The sequence below is a fragment of the Phytophthora sojae genome (genome assembly GCF_000149755.1).
Source record: "Phytophthora sojae unplaced genomic scaffold PHYSOscaffold_8, whole genome shotgun sequence".
Taxonomy (NCBI): Eukaryota; Oomycota; class Peronosporomycetes; order Peronosporales; family Peronosporaceae; genus Phytophthora; species Phytophthora sojae.
In genome coordinates, this window is record NW_009258122.1 from 2032746 (window position 1) to 2054207 (window position 21462).

A 21462-nucleotide genomic window follows, 5' to 3' on the forward strand; every position below is an offset into this window, starting at 1 on the left:
TGAAGTGAAGGCACTCTGATTTACGCCGATGTAAAGTCTAAAAGCCACTGCGCCACAGTCGCGTGGCCTCGCGCCGTCGCGGTCGCAGCCAGCTCCGCCCGGGAGCGGCCGTGCTTGGACACCATGCCGTTCGAGAAGAGGAACTGCAGTATCTCCAGGTGGCCGTACCACACGGCGTTCTCCTCGGCGGGGCCGTCCAGTATCCGCTGCGAGTACAGGATGCGCTCCCTCCTCGCCCGCAGCAGGCTCGACGTATCTGAGACGCGCAGCTCTGCTTCGGCCCGTCGACGAGCAGCCGCGAGCTCTCGTGACGTGTCCACGCTGGCGTTGACGGAGCAGTACTTGGCCAGCACTTTGACCACTTCGAGGTGGCCCCAGCGCACTGCAGACGCGAAGGCGCGGCGTCGGTTGCCCACCGCGACGTTCTCGTCCAGCCATCGCACGACGTCAGCGTGCCCATTGACCGCGGCGCAGTGCAGCGCCGACGCTGTGCAGCCTTCGTGGCGGTTGGCGTGTAGCCACTGGAGCACTTCGAGGTGTCCGTTCATGGCGGCTCCGTCCATCGCGCCGGTCGTGCATCCTTCCGTCCGATGGGTATGCAGCCACTGCACAATCTCGAGGCTCCCTTTGCGCGCTGCGTTGTCCATGGCGTACGGCGTGCAGCCTTCCATTCTGTTCACCGCCAGCCACTGCAGCATTGGCAGGTCCATCGCTTCCGCTGCGCAGTCCATCACGTGCGGAGACCCGGGCGCGGACGAGTGCTCGTGCAGCCAGCGCACAATGTCAAAGTGGCCCTCGATAGCCGCCACTACCATCATCTTGGTCGTCCACTGGAACCGCGCGAGCTCCTCGTGGCTCTGCGCCCATTGCAAGACGTCCAGGTGGCCGTGTCTCGACGCGCGCACCATGGCGTCCGTCACGTCCCAACGGTTCGACACGTAGTGCGTCACCAGCCACTGGAACACTGCCAGATGCCCCTCCTCGGCGGCCTCGGCCACAGCGGCGGAGAACGACGCGCGGCGAGCCAGATCGGACGGCGGAGGGTCCACAGCCGTTGCGCGCTGCTGGTCGTGGGCCGCCACGCGCTTCACCAGCCGCAAGTCGCCGATGGAGCTCGCGTCTTCGAGGCTCCAGAGCGCCGAGTAGTCCAGCATGGCGCTGATCTCCTCCACGAGCTGCGGGATGGCCACGAGCGCCGGGAAGGCGGCGTGCACGGCGGCCGAGACGCCCGGCAGCGGCGACAAGTCCGTCGGCGTCATGCCTCAAGAGCTCCTCGGAGAATTCGAGAGTGGGCCAATGGGAGAACAGCATTCTCGGATGTAGCCATCTGCTGTAGCTTCAACATGCACGACGGCTGTCCATTGTTTGCCATCTCCGCGCACGCGCTGTCTGTCGTACGACACTGCTCCCTTTGGGGCGAATCGCCGCTCTTCCTGCTGCTGGTTGCCGGTGCTGCCGCGTGATTTCGACTCGTCGTGACGCCTTGGGAGCTGACCCCACACCCACCCGGTGTTACAGACTTAGTCTGCTGAGCTTATCTAACGCGCTGCACGTTTCGCGAGCAGCTCCGTCCCGTGCCAATGGATTCATTGCGAACGAGCTTGCCTTGGGGGGGGGTTCATTCTTGCAGTCGACGAGACGAGCCAACGCAGCGGCGATATGGGGAACGCCCACAAGTGTCCATGCTCGACGCGGCAGCTAGTCCCTGATCAGGATGTCAACGCAACCGACGCGTACGGGTACACGCTGCTGCTAGTTGCAGCTCGAGACGGGGACGTCAAAGCCGCGCGCTTCCTGCTGGAGCACCACGCCGCGGTGGACACCCGCAACGGCTACGGCGCGACAGCTCTCCACGTCGCCGCCTCGTGGGGGCAGTTCGAGGTGGCCCGACTGCTGCTGCAGCACGGCGCGTCCGTGAATGCAGTCGACCGCTGCGGCAAGACGCCGCTCCTCCGAGCAGCCGCCAACGGGGACGCGAAGCTCGTGCGCCTGCTCCTCAAGCACGGGGCCGACATGAAGCTCCGAGACGCCTTCGGGTGGAACGCCGCGCGTCTCGCTGCGAACGCGGGACATCACAGGGTGCTCAAGGCGCTTCGGCGCCACGAGATCAGGAGCTCCTGTGCATCACACGACGGGCAACGCTGGTTGCAGAGGTCTAGTAGCGTGCTGTCGGCTATCACTCGGAGGTTTTCCAGCAGCAGTGACAACGACGTCAAGAAACCTCAACTGGACGCGCCGATCCCGACGTCCGTGGACCAGGCCACCAGTCGGCATGGCCCAAACGCTCTCAAGCCGCTCCGACCGAGCCCCTGCCTGCCTGTATAGTGCAGGGGCGTTGTAGGTAATACGATTTGACCGCTATCGCTAAGAAATAAGGCACGCTGATTGGTCTCCCACTCGAAAGTATCTTTAGTGGCCCTCTATGGCTATCGCTAAATTGCGCGCGTCCCTTCACTTTACGCACCAGCGGCGCCGCCATGGGGAACGCCGGAGCCAAGGGCGCCAAGGGCAGCAAGGACGAGTTCACCTTCGACGAGACGGACGGTGCGCAGCAGGCGGCGGTGGCAGCGCGCGCCCGCCCGAAGCCTAGAGCCTGTAGCCTCGGAGCCCTCTAACTTTGTTCCTGTGTGCGCGTGCAGATGAGGCCTTCACCGAAGCGCTGCGCGTGAACCTGCAGCGGCTCATCGTCTACGCGCGCTCGGCGGACACGGCGCTGCAGCGGGAGGTGGCCGAGAAGCTGGCCAACGAGGCCGTCAAGCGTGCGTAGCTAACTGGCTGACTGACTGACTGTCTGCCGAATTGATTGCGCGGCTGACGTGTGGGTGCTTGCGTTGCTTGCTGCGGCTAGCCGACCGACAGGTGCAGATTGTGGAGCTGGACGGCTTGCAGCTGCTGCTGCCGCTCACCAAGTCCAAGGACACGGAGGTGCAGCGTCTGGCAGCGCACGCACTCGCCAACCTCTCGGTCAACTGTAAGGGGCGCTCTCGTCGTTGCGCGTGGGGGGGGGGGGGCTTCGGGCTGATTGTTTCTGTTGTTGCTGGGCGCAGCGGAGAACCAGTCCAAGATGGCGACGGAAGGAGGCATCGACATGCTCATCGACCTCCTGGGCAGCACGAACGAGCACGTGCAGCGGCAGGCGGCCAAGGCTCTCGCCAACCTCGGAGTGAACGGTGCGGTGCTTGTGGCGAAACGGATACAGCAGTGAGGTGATATGCGCGTTGACGTATCTGATCATTGTTCTGGTTGTTGCTATCCAATACGTGCTGGCAGTGGACAACAAGGAGCGGATCGCCAAGGCGGGCGGCATCAAACCGCTCATTGACTTGGCCAGCTCCCGCCAGATCGGCGTCGCTGTGGAGGCCATCGCAGCGCTCGCGAATCTGGCGGTCAACGGTGCGAGTCCAAGCTCCCATCCTTTCGCTCGTCTTTCAACAACTTACGCTGTTGTGTGTGTGTCTTTCAGATGCCAACGAGGTGGAGATTGCACGCAAAGGCGGCTTGAAGCCGATCATTGACGGCGCGCACTCGGAATCCGTCGAGCTGCAGTCCCAAGTAGCCCGTGCACTACGCAACCTATCGGTCAATCGTACGTTTAGCTTTGTGTTACTTAAGCATTCGTCACCAAGGACTAACACAGGGGGGTACTGCACGTGGCACAGCGGAAAACAAGCAAGCGATCGTGGAGCTGGGCGGAGTGGAGGCTTTGCAGTCACTCGTGCGCTCCACCAACGATCGGATATGCCAGCAGGCCACGCGCGCGCTCGTCAACTTGGGCGTCAACGTTGTCGACTGAGCCTAGCCGTTGTTCCATCAAGGAGAACGCGAGGACAATATGCGAGAGAAGCAGCAACAACAACCACCACGATCAACAGCATGCATGACACAAATCCCTTCGTTTGTTCAGATTGATATATCCCCACCTCGTACAACGGAGTTTTTTCCTTCTTTATCGTCATCAGAGCACGACAGCGCGCCCCCTTCTGCCTGTTATGAGTGAAATTGGGCGCGCTATTCAACCACAGCAAAGCCTAGTTTGGCTCTGCTCATGCGCCTTGTCGCCTTTTGGCGCGCTCTTCTGTCCTCTTGTTTGCAAGCCACGAGCCTGCGCCAGGGGCTCCGGCAGCGGGACCTTGGGGCATCATGGTACGGCGCTGCATCTCCGTTCCAATCTGTCCACGCAACCACGTATCGATTAGCACCAACAAAGTAAGAAAATAATACTCCAAGTCATCGTGCTGTACCTCGTAGAATGACGACATCATGAGAGCCTGCTCGCGAGAGTATGAGGCACGGATCTCCTTCATCTTTTTCTCGAGGAAATCCACCCGCTCCTGCTTCTCGTTGATCTGGTTGCGGTGTGAGCTCACGGCCACCATGTACTTGGTTTGCACGGCGTGCAGCGTCTTCTTCGTGTAGTTCTCCAACTTCGCGCGCTGCTCCGAAAGCTCGTTGATCACAGACTCCTTCTCCTTCAGACGCTTTGTCAGTTCTGTCACCGTTGCGCGCAGCGAGTCCACAGCCTCCGCTTCGATTTCCTGTTGTATTGAAGTAACACGAACACACAATACGTCAATGAGTGAGTAAATCAAATAAACCGCTGACACTCGTTGTTCACGTACCAGTTTCTCCAGCTTGTCCTGATATTCCGCGATCTGGGCCGACGAAAGCGCATTGTTGCTGCTTGTCACCACGACAGAACCAGGGGTGGCTACAGGGACCTGCATGGCCACGCCCGGCCCCATTGCAACACCAGCTTCGAGTGCGGCAGCCGTACCAAACCCGGCAGCTCCTGCTGCAGCTGCACCTTCGCTCATAGCCATATCGTTTGAAACCTGCATCGGCTCGGGTCCATCCGGTGCACTCTGCCACTGTTGCTGCTGCGCCTGTAGCTGCTGGGGAGGGTTAGCCTGAACCTGCTGAAGCTGTGACAGCATTTGCTGCTGCTGCTCGTTTTGGATCCGAGCGTTGCGTAGATCTTCTGAGAGTTGATCGTTTTGTTTCTGCATCTGAAACAGTGACACCTCCATCGCCTTCTTCGCCTTGACTGCCATATCCAGATCGTTGGCCAATTCTGCCTGCCCTGCATCAGCGTTCCCACTCTTCAACTCGGCATTTTCACGCTCTAATCGAGCAAGACGCTCCCTCAAGCCACTAACAGAGTCACGCCCAAGCAGCACGTCCGCGCTTAGACCGCTTCCATTCACCGCGCTGCTCTCACCAGCAGCCATTGCATCGTCAGTGCTTTCCCGGTACTGCATGCTCGAGAGCTGCGTGCGGAGCTCCTCCACCTGTGATTCGAGGAACTCTTTGCCTCCCAGCGCGCTATCCAGTTCTTCCTGCAGTCTCCGAATCTTCTGCTCCTTGACATTGAGATTCGAGCTAGCCTGAACGTTGGCCGTCTCGAGCTCCACAACCTGATTCTTATACTTCTCCACGAGGCTCTTTAGTCCGGGCATGGTCTTGATCGTGCTCTCCAGGTCCACTACCTTGTCCAAATACTGCGCGTTGAGAGTCTCCAGCTCGCGCACTTGTCCACGCAACGAGTTCATCTCCTCCAATTTCTTTTTGTACTTGGTGACGCTAGCTTCGAGTTTGTTCAGCGTGCCGAGCTTCGAGCGCGAAATGTCGAGCTCATCGGCCTGGCGACGGACTTCGTTTTCCAGCACCATGAGACGCTCCCCCGACTCGCGCTTTACACGGTTCAGTTCCAGGTCCTTCTCCTCCATCTGCATCTGCAGGGCGTGGACTTCATTGTCGACAATCTGCTGGATCTTCTTGTTGTCGCGCGTGAGAGTGTTTTGGCGCTCGTTGCGGAGCTGGTCGCGCTCACTCTCGAGCGCCTTGTACTTGTCAGCAAGCTCTCGGTGCTCCGACAGGGTGTGCTCGAATCGCTCCGTCAGCTCCCGCTTCTCGCGCTCCATATCCAAGTACCTGAGCTCCATCGAAGAGCTTCGCTCCAATGCCTGCGCAAGTTGTGCAGCTAGAGCCTCCGCGGAACTCCCCGCCGCCAGAGCAGTGGCCGACGCTGACGACATTGACGATTGGGACGCGACCTCGTCAAAAGACGCCCCGTGGGCCATTGAGTTGCGACGGCTCGCGTTCGACGCTCCGCCTGGAGACGTGGGTTGGAAGCGGTGCATGAGGTTCTCGATGGCGTGCATGAGGCTGGCCTGTTCGGACGCGCCCATCTGCATGATGGGGTGGATGTACTCGGACTTGTTGGGGCACTGCACCGCGCAGCCCAGCAGCAGCTCCGTGAGCTTGGCCACCTCGTGCACGTCGTTCTCCTTGGCGATCAGCAGCGGGTCCACGATCTCGTCGGCATGGCAGATCTGGCCCAGCTCGTCCGTGTAGAACAGCTCCACCGCGCGGAGGAGCGTCTTGAGGTTGTTGGACTTGAGCGCCCAGTTGCCCCCTGGCTGCTCGTTGATCTGCTCCAAGATGACGTACTCTGCGTCACTGCACAATAGCAGCAGGGAAGGGAAAAGAAATTAGTCGGTCGTCTGTCGGCAGCAACAGCGGCGGTGGCCCCCAGCGGCAGCTAGCAGCAGCTCTAGCTCACATGTGGTGCATGATCTTGGAGAGGAAGACGCCGTCGCACAGATCCTCCATGCTCGAGATCTGCGCGTCCGACGCCAGCTTCTCGTGGAAGCTCTGGACCTGCAGCAGCAGTAACAGCAGCAGCAATAGCATTGGCATTGAGTGAGTTCGAGCGAACCTTTCTCATTCAAACGTTTGAATCCGGGACGACAGCAGGATCTGCCCATGCTCCTTGTCCTAGATGGACACAGAGACAGCAGCAGCAGCGGTGGCGTGTGCAAAGCGTACCCATAGTAGCAGACTGCGCTGGGCCGTGTCGTCCATGCTGGCGGAGTGGGTCCGTAGAAGGAGAGCGGGCACCGGAGCTTGGTGTATCTCTCCTCGCCTTCTTCGTGTTCGTATGAGCGCCCTCCCCCTCACACTTTACGCGTGCCATGTGATTGTGTGCGCCACACCACATTGAAAACGCGACTAAGTACGAGACCACTTCAACATGGAAGCAACCGCCGCCGGCCTATATGCGGCGCACCAGCGTGGTTGGGCACTGCAACCTCCTTCACTTCTCTCTTGGACCGGATGCCACTGCCGACCCCGACGTCTGCGATGGAGGAGGTCTCGGTGGCGGAAGTGTGCTCGGAGGCGCCGCTCGACTGCAGCGTCCCTGCTGCTGGTGGTGGTGCTGGTGCTGGTGCGATTCCTACTCCTGATGACGCAGAGCGGCCCGTGCGCATGCCCCGCACGTCGGAGAACACGTCGTCGCTCGCGCGCAACTCCATCGAAGGGTACATGGTCGTGCACCGCAAGAAGAAGCAGCGGCAGCGCTTCCTGCTGTCCAAGTCCACGCACTTCGTCGTGGCCAACACCATGAAGCACGCGCTGGAGATCTACAAGTGTGTGAGTTTGTGCTGGCAGTGGCTCGCTCCCCTGGCTCTCGTGGCTTACAAGCTCTTTGCCTTGTGTTGTGTTGTGTTCGCGTTCGCAGCAATGAGGCGCGGACGGAGCTTGTGTACTTGCTGTCGCTTGCGGACGCAGTGCTGAGCTTCGAGTCGGACAACGCCAATATCGTCATGGAGAAATGTTTCTGCGTGGAGGTGCGAACCTGGAAGAAGAAGAACACGCTGCGCCTACAGCCCCAGGGCTTTATATTCTTCGAGGAGAACCAGGCTCGCATGCTGCTGTGGGTGAAATGCATCCACTTAGCGATCAGGCGAGCCACCACCCTGGACAGTGAGCTGTTTCGGAGCCCGTCAACACTTTCGGCCATTGAACCTGCTCGACGCTATAGTGACAGCGAGGAATCGCGATCACAGACCGGAGTTGAAAGCAGCCAGTGCGCGTCCAGTGTTGCAAGCCCAAGCTCCAGTCCGACAAGCAGCTCAGCATTTACTCGCGAGAAGCTAACACAGCGCCTAGTGATTGACCCAGCAACCCGCATTGTTTCTGCTGGCAGAACGATGCTGACACCAACCCGCTCTTCTAGCATGACTGGAGAAAGACAGCCGATGCGTTGGCCCAGTATCTTCCCTCATCATGAAAAGCAGCAACAGACACGAAGTCCAATGAGCAGTACGGCGACAGAGGCGCCTTCGTCCCCTGTCGAAACAAGCACCGCCTCTCCAAAGCCGAGCCCCTGGAAACGATTTACCAAAGCGAATACGGATGTGACATCGGACTCGACTTCCAGCAGCAGCAACAGTACTGAAGCGTTTTCGTCCCTTCGGTCCCTCTCATTTCGCGCTACAAGCCCCTCTACGAAGGCCAACCAAAGCGATACCGTGCCAGTTGCATTGCCTGGCAAGGACGACCCTGTTGATAAAGAGCCGCCAGGTCCTGACGCGGTGAAACCTCCTCCTGTAAATACGAAGCCGGATGCCAATGCAGCAGCCCGATATGAATCCAGCCAGCTCGATGACTCCGTTGAGGGGATAGTTGAACCAGAGCCTGCTTCAATTAGCGTATTGGCTTTTATGCTAGTCGTGGCGGTCGCTGCTGGCGTCTCGGATGAGTCTGTCTTCCTGCCGCTTGCGCTCGCGGGAGTTCTTGCGCACTTCTGCAACCAACCCCAGCAATTTTCGTCCTGGACTTTGTCGTCTGTGGTCGTGTACCTGACGAGCACCTGCAACGTGGTCTTCGGCATCGGAGCCGCGAGTGTTCTAATTTACATTTGGGGCTATGCTACGTTCAAGACTCGGCGGCGAAGACGCATGCAGCGACGAGCTCTCGTCCACTATAGAGACCACCGAGCTCGTCAAGCAACAGTTGAACTCGACCACTTTCATGTTGGTACTAGTCTGTTACACCCACACCCTCCTGTTGTTTGTCTTGTCTTATGTGCTGACGGCTTTGTCTGCTTTGCGTAACAGATTCCGAATTGGATGCGCTATCCCGATGTGGATCAAGCCGAGTGGCTCAACAAGGTGTTCGTCGCGTACGTAGCATCATTTGGGGCCAGAGTTCCATTACACCATCAAGCTTATGAGCTCTGTTTTGTGTTAGTGGCTGGCCGTATCTGAAGAAAGCTATCGAGGTAAGCCTTGTGTGAGAGGGTGAAGGGGCTGCCATTCGGGTGATTGACTTTGCTTCGTTTGTCGTATGCGTGCTTAGAACTCAGTGAATTATGCCTTGAAGCCCGTTCTGGAAAAGCAAAAGCCTGCCTTCATGAGCGCGTTGACTCTCGCGCACTTAGACTTGGGGTCGGATGCCCCAAAAATCTGCGGAGTCAAGTTCGTGTCCGCTAACACGCTCACGGACGAGGTGACGCTGGACGTCGGGATCCGCATTGTCGCCAACAAGAAGACCTTTGCCGCCGATCTGAAGATGGTCTCGCACGTGGGGGCAACCGTCTATCTGTCGCTGCGGGACCTGCTGCTTGTCGGTACCTTGCGAGTGACGCTCAACCCGCTGGCCGACTACTGGCCGTGCTTCGGTGGACTCAACCTGTCCTTCACTGAGTGCGTGTAACTGTTTTTTTTGTTATGAACTCGGAACTAGCTACTAACTTGTGCATGCACCCGTGGTGGTTGCAGTCGACCAGTGCTCGACTTCTCGCTCACGGCCGCCAAGATCAACATCGCCAACGTGCCCTTCGTCTCCGAGTGGTACGTGCCACTTTAACGCCGTTTAGCACATGGGATCCACTAACTTTACTGCGCGTTCTGGGCCAGGCTCCACGCGTTCCTGTACGACCTGCTGCTCGACAACTGCCTGTGGCCCAACGTGCTAGACATCCCGCTCTGGGATAAAGACGGAACCCCCGTTCAAGGCGCGTCGGAATGATAAATTCAATACAACCTGAACATTGCAACTTGCAATCCGTACATGTTGCCTTTCACCGGATTGGCCAAAACTCCACCCAATATCTCGGCATCACGGTAATCATTTTAGTGCCCGCCGCCATGTTCCCACGCAGCCGCCAGCTCCTGCGCGCCCTCGCGCGCCGCAGCGCCGCCGCCTCCACCGCCCGCTTCGTGCACGCGCAGCCTGTGGCCGGCCGCGCGTTCGCCGCCCCGCAGGCCCGCGCCACGTCGCCCTTCCTGGCGCGCGGCGGCGCGCTGCGCTCCATGTTCATCCAGACGGAGCCGACGCCCAACCCGCTGAGCGTCAAGTTCCTCCCGGGGCGCGCCGTGCTGGACGACCGCTTCACGACGGGCGTGGTGCGTATGCGCCTACGTCTACGGCGGGCTCTGCAGCTGTGACTATTCTACCTGAAGACTAACTCTCGGAGTGTTGCTTGCCAGGACTTTACGCCCAACTCGGAGGAGGTGCGCCGCTCGCCGCTGGCCAAGAAGATGTTCCAGATCGAGGGCGTGACGCGCGTGTTCTTCGGCAAGGACTTCATCTCGGTCACCAAGACGGAGGACGAGGACTGGGACGTACGTGGCTGACTGGCTGGCTCGTTTCTGCCTGGCGCCTGGACTAACTAGCGTGCTGCGTGTGCATTGTGGCTGTGCAGGCGTTGAATGCCGAGATCTTCGCGACGATCATGGACTTCTTCGCGTCCGACGAGGAAGTCATGTCTGATGAGCCCATCGTCACGGTGAGACGGTGGTTTGTTTGGGGGTGCGAGCTGTCGACAGGGACACTGATAGCGTCACTGTGTCGGTGTGTTGACGTTGACGCGCGCGTAGGACACGACGATCCTGCCGGAGGACGACGAGGTGGTGGCCATGATCAAGGAGCTGCTGGAGCAGCGCATCCGGCCGTCGGTGCAGGACGACGGAGGCGACATTTTCTACAAGGGCTTTGACGAGAAGACGGGGCTCGTGCAGGTCCAGCTGGCAGGCTCTTGCGCAGGCTGCCCGAGCTCCTCGGTCACGCTGAAGCACGGCGTGGAGAACATGCTGAAGCACTACATCCCGGAGGTGCGCGGCATCGAGGAGTGGGTCGACGAGGAGCTGAACGCCATCAACGAGAAGGAGTTCAAGACGCTCGAGGAGAAGCTGCGCTCGGTCGGTATCCCCAGCGAGTAAGTATGGACGATATGAATAGCAGGCAGGCGAGCACTGAAGGTTCGGACCAGGACGCCTGCATTGTCGGAGCTCGTTTGCTCCTACTGCATAGAGCTCTACCGCAGACAGCGGATGGGGGCATGCATCCCCCAGGACAAGGATTCGGCCGGCAGCAGCAAAGCAAACTGAAACAAAATGAAGGTGCGATTCCTTTGGCAAAGGTGTGCTGTGCTATCTTCGGAGCATGTCATGGTGAACAGGACGGGAAGCAATGGGGGATCGATCGTGTATCTCTGGTTTTTGGGGGGCGTGCATTAGACTCTTGCTGGCTTGACTCTATCGGAGCCAGCACGAGCTACTTTTGTGCGAATCATGACTACGATGATGCCACTCGCTCGTGCAAGTGGGGCAAACCGAGAGTGCCGACGGTCGGCACTCTTTTCTGGTTGGCGGAGAATCCTTTATGCGTTTTAACCTATTTATGCTTCTTTGTTTTTGGGAGTTGTGCGACGATGGAGAAAAGCGACAACAGCCTCCTAGCACCAAAGCGCATTCGCAGCCGAGGAGAGCACGCGAGCTGTTCAACTCCTCCAGCCGGGACGACAAAGCGAGAGGGTGCCAAGGATATGGCTGGTGGCATTCGTCGTCTTGGTGAGTTCTGCCAGTAGCCTTTGATATTTGAGTACGTACGCTCCCGACCCCACGAGCCGCTCGCATCTGCCATGCATCCACGCTCAGCGCTCAGCAGGTATGTTGGCTAGTATACCCATTTCTTGTTTGTCGTATGATCTGGATGGCTAATGCATGAATTGCCGTGTTTCTAGGCCGTCGCCCAAAAGGAGTTTATCGTGCGCGGGCCTGGACGATCTTGACGATCTACTCCACGGCACTGACAACACACGCGCACCTCCGAATCGGAAACGCCACCAAAGCCTCACTAACGACAACAACCTCGCAGCTGCCAGCTTTGCAACGCCATCTTCCCCGTCAGAGCGTGACTACCCGCCACCCCCGGCTTCCTATCCTGGAGCGCTGCGCCGACCCGACTTGCCTCCGTTCAGCGAGAGTACGTGCCTTTGTATAAGTTTTGGTAATGCTTATCTTCTTGCTCATTTGGTTTGCCTAATAGAGATCAGCGCGAGTGATGCGTTCCAATTGGTGCCATCTTCCTCGTCAACGTTGGATTCTCGATACCGTCAAGCATCGTCAAATCAAGTCCAGACGACTGAACATCACCAGGACGACCAGGACAACAACTATGAAGAAGAGCATAGCCACGATTTCAACAACGAGTTCCATGGCAGCTATGGTGGTGCCCACGACTACAAGAGCAGCTTCTCCTTATCCCAAGAGCCCCAGGATGTGTTCGAGCGCAGGCTGAAACTGGACCACGATGCGCTCTCAGCGAAGCGCTTTGACCACAATGTTTTCCTGCCACCATCGCACCGATCGGCTAGTGAATGCTCCCCGCGTGAGGAATTTCTCGTCCAGGCCTTTGGTCCTAGTGGATTCAAACTGCATGGAGATACTTCGGTGTCGAGCAACGATGAGCTGGATGGGAGTTTCAGTGACGATAGCAGTAACAACAACAGGGAACATGATTCACCAGGTCACGGCGCCGAGCTTGCGGATGCAGATTCCGAGCTGAAAATGTCTTTCAACGAACTGGAGGCCGACATACGTGGTGCTATGCATCAGCATCCGCAACATCAGCAGCAACACGCAGCACGACTTCCCGAGTTGGTGGAGATACCCCAGCAATCGTTTCCTTCGTCTTCCCATGGACCTTTTGGGCTGAACCGCAGTGCCGGCTACAGCAGAAGTAATCAGGAAATGCACCGTGCTCCGCTATTTGGCCAACCGCAAGACACTCGCCCACACCTCGTCCAGGACCCGAAAGAATCGAGGTATTTTCCTCGAGAGCAGCAGCACCACACGCCTTCATCCCAGGACAAGTCGGCTCATCAAGGCCAAAGTAAAGCTGGCGGTAGTGCTCAAACACCAACAAAGTGGCTTCGCGACGAGGACGAACGGCTTCGTGTCGCAGTGGCGCGCTTTGGCGGCAAAAACTGGAAGATGATCGCAGAAACGCTGGGAAATGGGCGCACAGACGTCCAGTGCCTTCACCGCTGGAACAAGGTGCTGAAGCCAGGTCTGATTAAGGGGCCCTGGACTCCTGAAGAGGATCGAATTCTGACAAACCTCATTACGCGCTACGGTGTGGGGAAAATTCGTTGGTGCGATCTCGCGCTGCATTTGCCTGGGCGCATTGGGAAGCAGTGTCGAGAGAGATGGTGCAACCACCTCGACTCGCGTATTCGCAAGGGCCAGTGGACCCCCGAGGAGGACGACATGGTGTTTCGTTGGCAGCAAAAGCTGGGCAATAAGTGGAGTGAGATCGCCAAGCTGCTCCCTGGACGCACCGAAAACGCAGTGAAGAACCGATTCAACTCGGCCGCGCGCCGCAAGTGGCTGATGAACCAGGCCAACAAGGAATCAGCCGCAGCGCAGTCGATTCCCGTTGCTCAGAATCCGCCACCGCACATGGAGTTTCAACCACAACAAAACATGTTACTGCAGCCGCCACCGGGGCCTCAAGAGGGTAATATCTACAACGTCGGTAGTGTTTCGTACGCGGGTGGGAAGGTGACGCCGCTTCCTCCGACTGGAGTACTAGCTGGACAACGACAGGAACACCACGCGCACTCGATGGTGCCACCGCTGGGACGTCAAACTTTGGGTCAGCAGTACACGCTGTCATCAGGAATGCCGGCTACTGACGCGTTACTCCCAAGTGGTGCGTTGCGTTCATCGCTATCAGCGGGGGACGAGCAGCGCATGCGTCAGGTTCACGACAAGCACCCGGAGGCTGGCAAGAACGAGTCGATGTCATTGGTAACACCGCCGACGTTCGTGCCGCCCCCACTCAACTCGCTCTTTCACCCTCCAGCGATCAATGCCGCCGCTGGTACCCGCACTCTCCACTACTTGGCAGGTGGGCCTGTCAGTAATGAAGGCGCGATCAGACCAGTCTTCCCTTTACCTGCCCACCTCCCGACGCTACTGCAGCACGATTCACCCGACATTGAGCCGCCGCCGACAAAGGACTCGTCCGCTGGCACGGCTGCTGAGAAAGAGGCCAACCTCGCGCTACTCCAGATGAAGGAGGAGAGGAGCGAACGAGATGACCTCGACCTTGAAGCCGCTGATGATGCTGATGTACCAGTCTCGACTGACACAAGTGTGTCCATGGACGACGAAAACATGAACAGCTTCCTTGATAGCGTCGCCCTCGAACTCGACGACATCATGGAGTGATCGACAGCGACTGTTTCACACACATTCTCCTCGCTCCTCCATTTATTCGGTGACAAACAGTGGTGCTGGTAGGCGTCACTGCCTTTGGGGTTTAGAACCCCAACAACTCAAAAGGGTAACGACAAATTCCAATCCACAACTTTCTTACAATTGTGTTACACGGTTCATTGGCACCAGGTTAGCTCTGAGCTCAAGCATCTCAAGAGCTGTTGGCCTCTAAAGCACTAGTTGTAGCTGCTGCGCTGCTCGCGGCTTGAGCTTCGCCCTCGGGCTCGTTTGGTTGCTGTTCGTCCTCCTTCTGCGAGATTGTAATCGTGCAGATGTCCTTGAGCCGCTGTTCCGCGCTATTTTGCCCACCGAAAAGGTGGATGCGTCCGTTGCTGTCAAGCACAGCGCCATGTCCAACACGCCCGCGGTACGCAGCCGCAGCAACTCCCTCCTCAGCGAAGATTACAGGCTGCCATCCCCACGCTTTTGTGTCCAAGAGGAAGGCGTCGTCGAACACGGTTGCGGAGGCATTGTCATCGTCGCGCTGAGGGTCCCAACCGCCGAAAATGAGAATTTTCCCGTTCTCCAGCAGCGTCGCCGAGTGGCCCGTACGTGCTTGTGGGGGTACTCCAGCCACAGACGGGTGAGACCACGACCACGTAGCCTCGCCAGACTTTTTCTCACTTTTCGTGAGCACGTGAACCGCGTTGAAGCTTTTCGAGGAGTCATTGCCTCCAAAGTACACGATCTGGTCGTCGCCCACAGCCACAGCGCTGTGGTACGTGCGTGCACTCGGCGGCTTTCCCTCTACATGTACTGCCTTCCAGTTCCAGTCATCTACAGCGGTTAATCGGGAAAACGATAGTGTTAGCAGCTGATGTACAATCAACATTGGACAGGTCGCACAACTCTCTCACCGGTATCCAAGACGTGCACGGAACTCTGTCGGTTGCGTCCTCGGCTACCACCGAACACTACCACCTCATTGCCAATGGCAGTGCAAGTGTGACCACCTCTCGCAGAGGGTGGCGAACCACGAATTGCTGGCGGGTACCAAAGGAAGCACTCGGTGTCTAGCACCGCAATGTCCGAGAGGATGTCAAGCTCGCCTTCAGCCTCCGCATTGCGCTCACCACCAAACACGAGCACCAAGTTCTTCGAAGCCAGGAACACGGCGTCGTGCCACGTGCGCGTGATCGTGTCACAGTTAAGCGGGGTCGTCCAGCGGTGTGTTTTCATGTCGAAGACATGCAAATCCCCGAGCGTACGCTCTTCGTCATCGGTACCTCCATAGACCGCTACGCGCTCCTCTGAGATCTTGGTTGCTGTGTGGCCCCAACGTTCAGGTGGAATGTTGCCCAAGGCCTCCAGCATTTCCCACTTAGCGCCAGCTGCAACAAATCAACGGAGAAGACATGTGAGCCTTGATGCACCTCCAAGTCGGATGCATGGCAGCTCCCCCTTGTTCTTTGGTAGCAGAACGCACCTGTCGGCTTGGGCTTTGGGGGCCCGGCAACCAGCTCCTTGATGGATTTACTCGGAGAAGGATCAGGGCGTGACTTGGGTGTTCGGGCACGCTTCTTGTTGGAGTCAGGCGTCGGCTTGGGGGCTGTTGACTTCTTCGGCTCCGGCGAGAAGAACGAGTTCATGGCCCCCTTCGCAGCAGCTGTGGCGGCCTTCTTCTTGCTCTTCTTGGTCGGCGTCTTCTTCCCCGCTTTCACTGGGGCGGATTCCGAGGCAGAGTCAGCTGACTGCTCGTCGGCAGAAGGCGCTGCTTCCGCCTCACGCTCCGCCTTGGCTTTCTTCCCTTTGCCCTTGGGTTTCTGGCCGCTGCTTGAGCTCTGAGAGTCGTCCCCCAACTGGGCAAGCAGCAAAGTCTGCTCCGCCTCGTTGAGGAAGTTGGGTCGCAGCCGCTTGGCGTCCGCTTCATCATCATCGTCATCGTCGCTGGCGCTCAAGTCAATGGTACGCTTCTTGCTAGGGGAGGCGGCAGCCTGTTGCTGTTGCTGCTGTTGTTGCTGCTGCTGCTTGCGAGTGGAGGCTCCAACCGCAGCTGTCAGTCGCAGTCAAGGCGCGTTAACTACACAGATCACAGCGTTGAGGCAATGTATCGACTGCTGCGCACGTACGCTTGGACAGCACGACGTCCCCCGTGAAGCCGCGGCAGTGGATCGTGAGCGTCCCCGCGGTGAGCTCGAAGTGGATGCCCGCCAGATCCGTCGGGAGGTCCACCTCCACACCTGCAAGTGGCAGCATCCAGACGACTTAGCGCTCCATTCTATGGGTCAGGTGCAGGCCTCCAGCGCCCGCTGGCGCGCACCTTCGTACGACAGCAGCGGCATCTCTAACGGCGACCAGTCTCCTCCTCCTCCGTCCGACGAAAGTTAAGTGAGCTATTGCGAAGGGGGGTTAGGGACTTTGAATTCCAAACAAGTACCGGGAATCGGGTATATTTCGCCTAAACCCGTGTGCTTTATCTAAAATTAAATCCCGATGAGCATCAACGTGGAGCTCCACGACGGGGCGGTGCCGTACCTCGTGTCTCCGTACGAGAACTTCTTCTTCCTGATCCACCACGTGAAGCTCGCGGTCGAGAGCGGCAAGTGCGTAGTCGCCGTTATAACTGGACTGGGTTCTTCCTATTAACGCGGCGTTTGGCTGTCTGTCTGCAGCGGCTATCCGGGGCAGGGCGGCTGCTTCTACGGCGGCGAAGGACGCTGCTACGTCTCGCAGTACCGCCTCGTCTTCGTGTCGGATAGGGCTCAGGAGGGCAGTGCCTACCAGTCCTTCTCGCTGCCCTTCTACGGTATCCGAGACTGGAGCTTCGACGTGAGCTTATTCGGTACGATGTCCTCCACTTAGCGGTGGATACTGCTGTGCAGTAGTTGACTAGTTGATGACTGACACGCGACGGCAATGGACAGGTGCAAAGAGCTGGAAGGGCCACGTCAATAGAGTTCCAGGTGGTGGACTGGTCGGAGTCGGGAGGTTTGTGCTGGAATTCCTGGCAAGTTTCTTTTATTCCTTTGTCGAGATTAAGAGGCGGGCTGTGTGCTAATGAAAGACGTATTTGTTTTTGGACGGACAGAGTTTCGGCTTCGAGGAGTTCCGCAACCATGTGCTGCCCTTGCTGGAGAACTCGCGAGCTTTGCATCAGCAATTCCGCGACCTGAACACTCCGTCGGTCTTGCTGGTACCGGGGAAGGTAGAAGAACAAGATGGGGCCCCACGGCGTCTCGCTTACTATTCTGCAGAAGACCCGATGACGCTGTTCATCGTCGATACGGCATCTCCGACCTGACGGGATATCGACATTTCGCTAATGGGAGCAGTACAGAGGTTCTTGAAACTAGAGTTGCACGCTTCATCGAGATCCAACCATCCAACCACAGAACCATAGAGGAGAACTGAAGTATGTATCTATAATTATAGTGTTCTTGGAGCTCTCCTCGAGTTAAAATAAATCGAGGTCGATTTAATAAAATGAGGTCAAAGAAAGGAACAGATCGGTCTATTTAGGCCGGCTAATAAATCGAGCTACGACAATCCAAACCAGGGCTCAAATAGGGCTCAAATAGATCGATCTATCGACCTCGATTTTGTTTTGGGGGGGGGGGGGTCCTTTTCGGGGCAATATTTTTGAAATAATTCTGTTTCGGGGCCGTAATATTCAAGTGAATCGATATTCTGACAGCTCACCGTGTTTTGTAAAATATCCGTAGCGTATCCTGTAGCTCAAGTGTATCCTGTTGTCTTGTCATATCTGTAATGTATCGAATTTCCCGAGTGTTATTGTATCGGACACAAAACATGATACCAATTTTTCAATCGGTCATAACATGGTAAGTTTTCGCTAGCTTAGAACAAGCAGGCCACCATTCGAAAGCTTTTCGTTTCGGCTACGTATTCGAAGCAGGGGACAGGCAGCTACATAAGTGGGAGTCCTCGACATCGTGCTAGCTTTTTTTGTCGAGAAATAACTAATGAATGACAGTCTTTTGTGTAGCAGAGTCTACTATGAAAACCAACATTTATGCTTTAAATATGCTATGATAAAATGGATCTTTTTCCAGATGGGAAGTAGTTTTGAGCCCGCTACTTTACAGATGTTTCTGTGGTCTCGACCAATGAACATTCGCTATTGCTGTAAAAACGAAGCAACCCTGTTCGGAAGTCACGGTTGGCCGAGGCCGCATCATTCGAAGGTCCATATCTCCAAGACAGCTTGGAATCGGCTAAAATAGATATTATTTTCGGATTCTACGCGCAGAGTTACCCTGTATGTCGAGGTAGGGATCTCCAAAACGAACCGAAGCTCTTGGAATCATGACTTTTGACCGATACAATACCTATCTCTTTTCTGTCACAAATTTTGGATCTGAACCGGTTTAACAGGCTGCGGAAATCGCTTCAATAGAGAACTTTCAAAACCGCGCTTGAGTTAGGATTCAGCTTCAGAGTACTGTAAAAACATTATGTAATCTGATATATTTATTGTTGGAAGTGCTGCAGGCACGTAGGTGTAACCCCATGGTGGGGGTACACGGTTACGACACCAGAGTCGTACCCACGACAGATCTTTAGGAAATTCTAGAAGCGTCGTAGGGGCGACCGCCCAGGAGGGCACGTAGAGAGAGAGAGAGAGCTTCTCGATTGGTAAAGCCACTGACGAGGCCCCCGGCGGGGGGCCGAAACGCGTCTGGCACGCGTTCAATAGAGAGGTCGTACATGCATGCTCCAAGTACTTCCTACATTTATGCAATCTGAAAAGCTACGTAATCGTGGAGTTTCAATTTCAAATTGAGGTAGGGGTCCAACGACTGGTATGGTGGCATGAGCTTCGTGGAGCGCGTCGGTCGGCTCGTTTTATCACGCGTCTGCGCGTACTAGCCCAGATGCATGCACCTACATCCAAACGTAGGACTTCATGTCTGACTGTGTAAAGCCACATCTAGCTTGGATATAATCCGATGTTGGCTGCAGCATTAACGTTGCTTCCTAGTTCTCTGGGCCACCCAAGAAATGACAGTCTCTGTTTAATCTCAAGTTGCAGATCCCAGTAAACAGCAGGAATCAGGAAAAGGTGACAACTTTTGTAACCCCGGTTTTTGGTCATTCATTGTTTTGCGAAACGTTAAAAATTTAGCATTACAAAGTAAAGGTCTCAATCGAAAGTTTGGTTAGTTGTCGATACCGCTGGAGTTCACATTTGTCATGATGGACGCGCACTGTTCTACTATTCTCCTCAGCTCATTTGACTCTACGTCGACGGCGCAGGCGGCTGTAGCGGAAAAAGACGAAGACAATGTTGGCAGGTCTTTGAGCAGCGACGATTGCACTGTCGTATCATCGCCGGCAGCTCTTGATGTCGATGCCGGAAAATTCACCACATCTCCGCTAGTTACGCAGTTGGCCCTACTTGCAGATGCCTCACCATTACCAGCTTCTGAGGGATTCCCTTCGGAGCGCTCATCGCTGACAAGTAGCACCTCCAATAAAGCTGTCACGGTTGTAGAAGAAGATTATCGAGATACTTCACGTAAATCTGTCGACGTCGTCCACGATCACCACGTGGAACTGTCTTAACACCCCTAAAAAAGACATCACACCACTAAACCTCCTCCCACTCCCGGCGAACGCCAAGCCTCGCCAGCATCTCGCACATTCAAACTACCAACGCTGAATTCTTCACCGTCAAGGCTAGCACAACTGCTCCGCGAAATACAATTGCAGGTGCTGTTGGAACATTCAGCTTGACTTGTAGCCATAAATGGATGTGGTCACCTGTCAATCCTAAACATCAATCCTAAGAATCAATCAGAAAGACGCGCTGTCCGTCCGTCACAAAATCGTCACACTTATTCACTAAGTACGAATTCCACTAAGTACGAGTAGCTGCCGGGCGCAGCGAAGGCAGCCCCCAGCCGGTCACCTCATAGTGCGTTGCGGACCCCCAATAGGGCCCGCACTAACCTGCATTATTAACCTAGGACGGCGAGTAGTGCAGCGAGCCGACGAGGCGAGCGGAACGGGTCCACTACTGCCGTAGCGAAGCGTAGGCAGCCTGTTTCAATAGCGGAGCGAGCATAGCGAGCGAAGCGCTAACCAACCAAAAATTCCCCGCCGCGTAGCGGCGGCGCTCGGCTAGTTAATAATTGATGCTGCGGATCTGGGCTTCTATGGTGAACAAATAATAAAACATTCCCTCAAGTATAAGGGTCATAACCCCTCAATTTGTCGTCGCTTCAGATGCCGTGAAAATGACAGTAAAGACAAAGGCTATTGATAAGCACTTCATTTTTATTTACTTTGGACTTGACTTTACTACAGATGCTCCCAATATTTTAGTCGAACCCCAACGACTATCCTTTGATCCGGAAAGTTGGGCTAGTAAAGCAGACCGTCTCAAAGATATGCTCGATATTTCCATTTGTCATGTAATTGGGCGTTAAACCAGTTTGTGGCTGTCACACGTGTTAATGATGTGACAGCCAGAAACTGGTTTAACGGATAGTCAAGATTGAATGTCAAGAGCAAAGTAATAAAGCTAGAGATCAAGAAGAGGTTAATCTTCAAAAAAATATTTCTGGTTACTAAGGTCTAGGCAGTGCAACTGTACTCTGCTTAGTTGCTTGGTCACTGCCAATCACCTTCATTTGCGTATCTGCCACGGACATGATTGTGGTCAGGATATCTCTATGGTTTTCGTCCAGCATACAAACTCACTCTAGTCAGATAAAGCACGGCAAACAGTCGCTCCGTAAAGATACCCAGTGCGTCTATCCAGCACATACTTCGATTGGATCAGAGTTTGTTTTAGGATTTTAAGCCCCCAACGGGATTTGAACTCCTTATTATACAAACGTTACAGCACTTAATAACTCACCATGCTCTTATACCCTGTCCCCTGTCATGCTGCACCAATACGAGCTTGATAACCCCGCATATGCCCAAGACCGAGCGCTACCAGCACCATGGACGGCGGCAGGTCGGATCGCAAGGCTGCTGATGGCTACCTGGTCGCTCGAGGGCTACTGGCATGGGGTTCCAGGAACTGCATCCTAGTAAATGCCGCCCGGGCCCCAGCTACTATATATCAATGAAGAGTGGGTGCTGGCCTTCTCGAGGCCATTCAGTATCGGGCGACACAGGGTATGTGCATGGAAAC

General features: G+C 56.2%; 8 protein-coding genes across 8 annotated transcripts; 6 read left to right on the plus strand and 2 right to left on the minus strand.

Annotated features, from left to right (window-relative positions):
* Nucleotides 1–20: 20 nt before the first annotated feature.
* Nucleotides 21–1259, minus strand: PHYSODRAFT_518355 (hypothetical protein; the record flags this gene model as incomplete). Its single annotated transcript, XM_009535435.1, has 1 exon — nucleotides 21–1259. The coding sequence occupies one exon, from the start codon at nucleotides 1257–1259 to the stop codon at nucleotides 21–23; it is 1239 nt and encodes a 412-aa protein (XP_009533730.1).
* Nucleotides 1260–2477: 1218 nt separating this feature from the next.
* On the plus strand, nucleotides 2478–3793 carry PHYSODRAFT_521121 (hypothetical protein; the record flags this gene model as incomplete). Its single annotated transcript, XM_009535436.1, has 7 exons — nucleotides 2478–2544; nucleotides 2640–2759; nucleotides 2849–2971; nucleotides 3048–3170; nucleotides 3271–3393; nucleotides 3464–3586; nucleotides 3660–3793. The coding sequence occupies 7 exons, from the start codon at nucleotides 2478–2480 to the stop codon at nucleotides 3791–3793; spliced, it is 813 nt and encodes a 270-aa protein (XP_009533731.1).
* A 3533-nt stretch (nucleotides 3794–7326) lies between these two features.
* On the plus strand, nucleotides 7327–7733 carry PHYSODRAFT_378730 (hypothetical protein; the record flags this gene model as incomplete). The annotated part of the gene is made up of 2 exons (XM_009535437.1): nucleotides 7327–7430; nucleotides 7523–7733. Coding segments are annotated over 2 exons (315 nt in total), but the record flags the coding sequence as incomplete, so codon positions are not given.
* Nucleotides 7734–8507: 774 nt separating this feature from the next.
* On the plus strand, nucleotides 8508–9816 carry PHYSODRAFT_317962 (hypothetical protein; the record flags this gene model as incomplete). The annotated part of the gene is made up of 6 exons (XM_009535438.1): nucleotides 8508–8819; nucleotides 8904–8968; nucleotides 9037–9067; nucleotides 9145–9491; nucleotides 9567–9638; nucleotides 9705–9816. The coding sequence occupies 6 exons, from the start codon at nucleotides 8508–8510 to the stop codon at nucleotides 9814–9816; spliced, it is 939 nt and encodes a 312-aa protein (XP_009533733.1).
* A 284-nt stretch (nucleotides 9817–10100) lies between these two features.
* PHYSODRAFT_317963 (hypothetical protein) lies at nucleotides 10101–11009 on the plus strand (the record flags this gene model as incomplete). The annotated part of the gene is made up of 4 exons (XM_009535439.1): nucleotides 10101–10193; nucleotides 10278–10412; nucleotides 10493–10576; nucleotides 10668–11009. 4 exons carry the CDS (start codon nucleotides 10101–10103, stop codon nucleotides 11007–11009), a joined length of 654 nt encoding a protein of 217 aa, XP_009533734.1.
* Nucleotides 11010–11792: 783 nt separating this feature from the next.
* On the plus strand, nucleotides 11793–13464 carry PHYSODRAFT_317964 (hypothetical protein; the record flags this gene model as incomplete). The annotated part of the gene is made up of 3 exons (XM_009535440.1): nucleotides 11793–12058; nucleotides 12131–13363; nucleotides 13428–13464. 3 exons carry the CDS (start codon nucleotides 11793–11795, stop codon nucleotides 13462–13464), a joined length of 1536 nt encoding a protein of 511 aa, XP_009533735.1.
* A 986-nt stretch (nucleotides 13465–14450) lies between these two features.
* Nucleotides 14451–16636, minus strand: PHYSODRAFT_317965 (hypothetical protein; the record flags this gene model as incomplete). The annotated part of the gene is made up of 6 exons (XM_009535441.1): nucleotides 14451–14520; nucleotides 14591–15131; nucleotides 15212–15685; nucleotides 15781–16303; nucleotides 16416–16534; nucleotides 16615–16636. The coding sequence occupies 6 exons, from the start codon at nucleotides 16634–16636 to the stop codon at nucleotides 14451–14453; spliced, it is 1749 nt and encodes a 582-aa protein (XP_009533736.1).
* A 151-nt stretch (nucleotides 16637–16787) lies between these two features.
* Nucleotides 16788–17467, plus strand: PHYSODRAFT_520806 (hypothetical protein; the record flags this gene model as incomplete). Its single annotated transcript, XM_009535442.1, has 4 exons — nucleotides 16788–16897; nucleotides 16967–17136; nucleotides 17219–17345; nucleotides 17398–17467. 4 exons carry the CDS (start codon nucleotides 16788–16790, stop codon nucleotides 17465–17467), a joined length of 477 nt encoding a protein of 158 aa, XP_009533737.1.
* Nucleotides 17468–21462: the final 3995 nt, after the last annotated feature.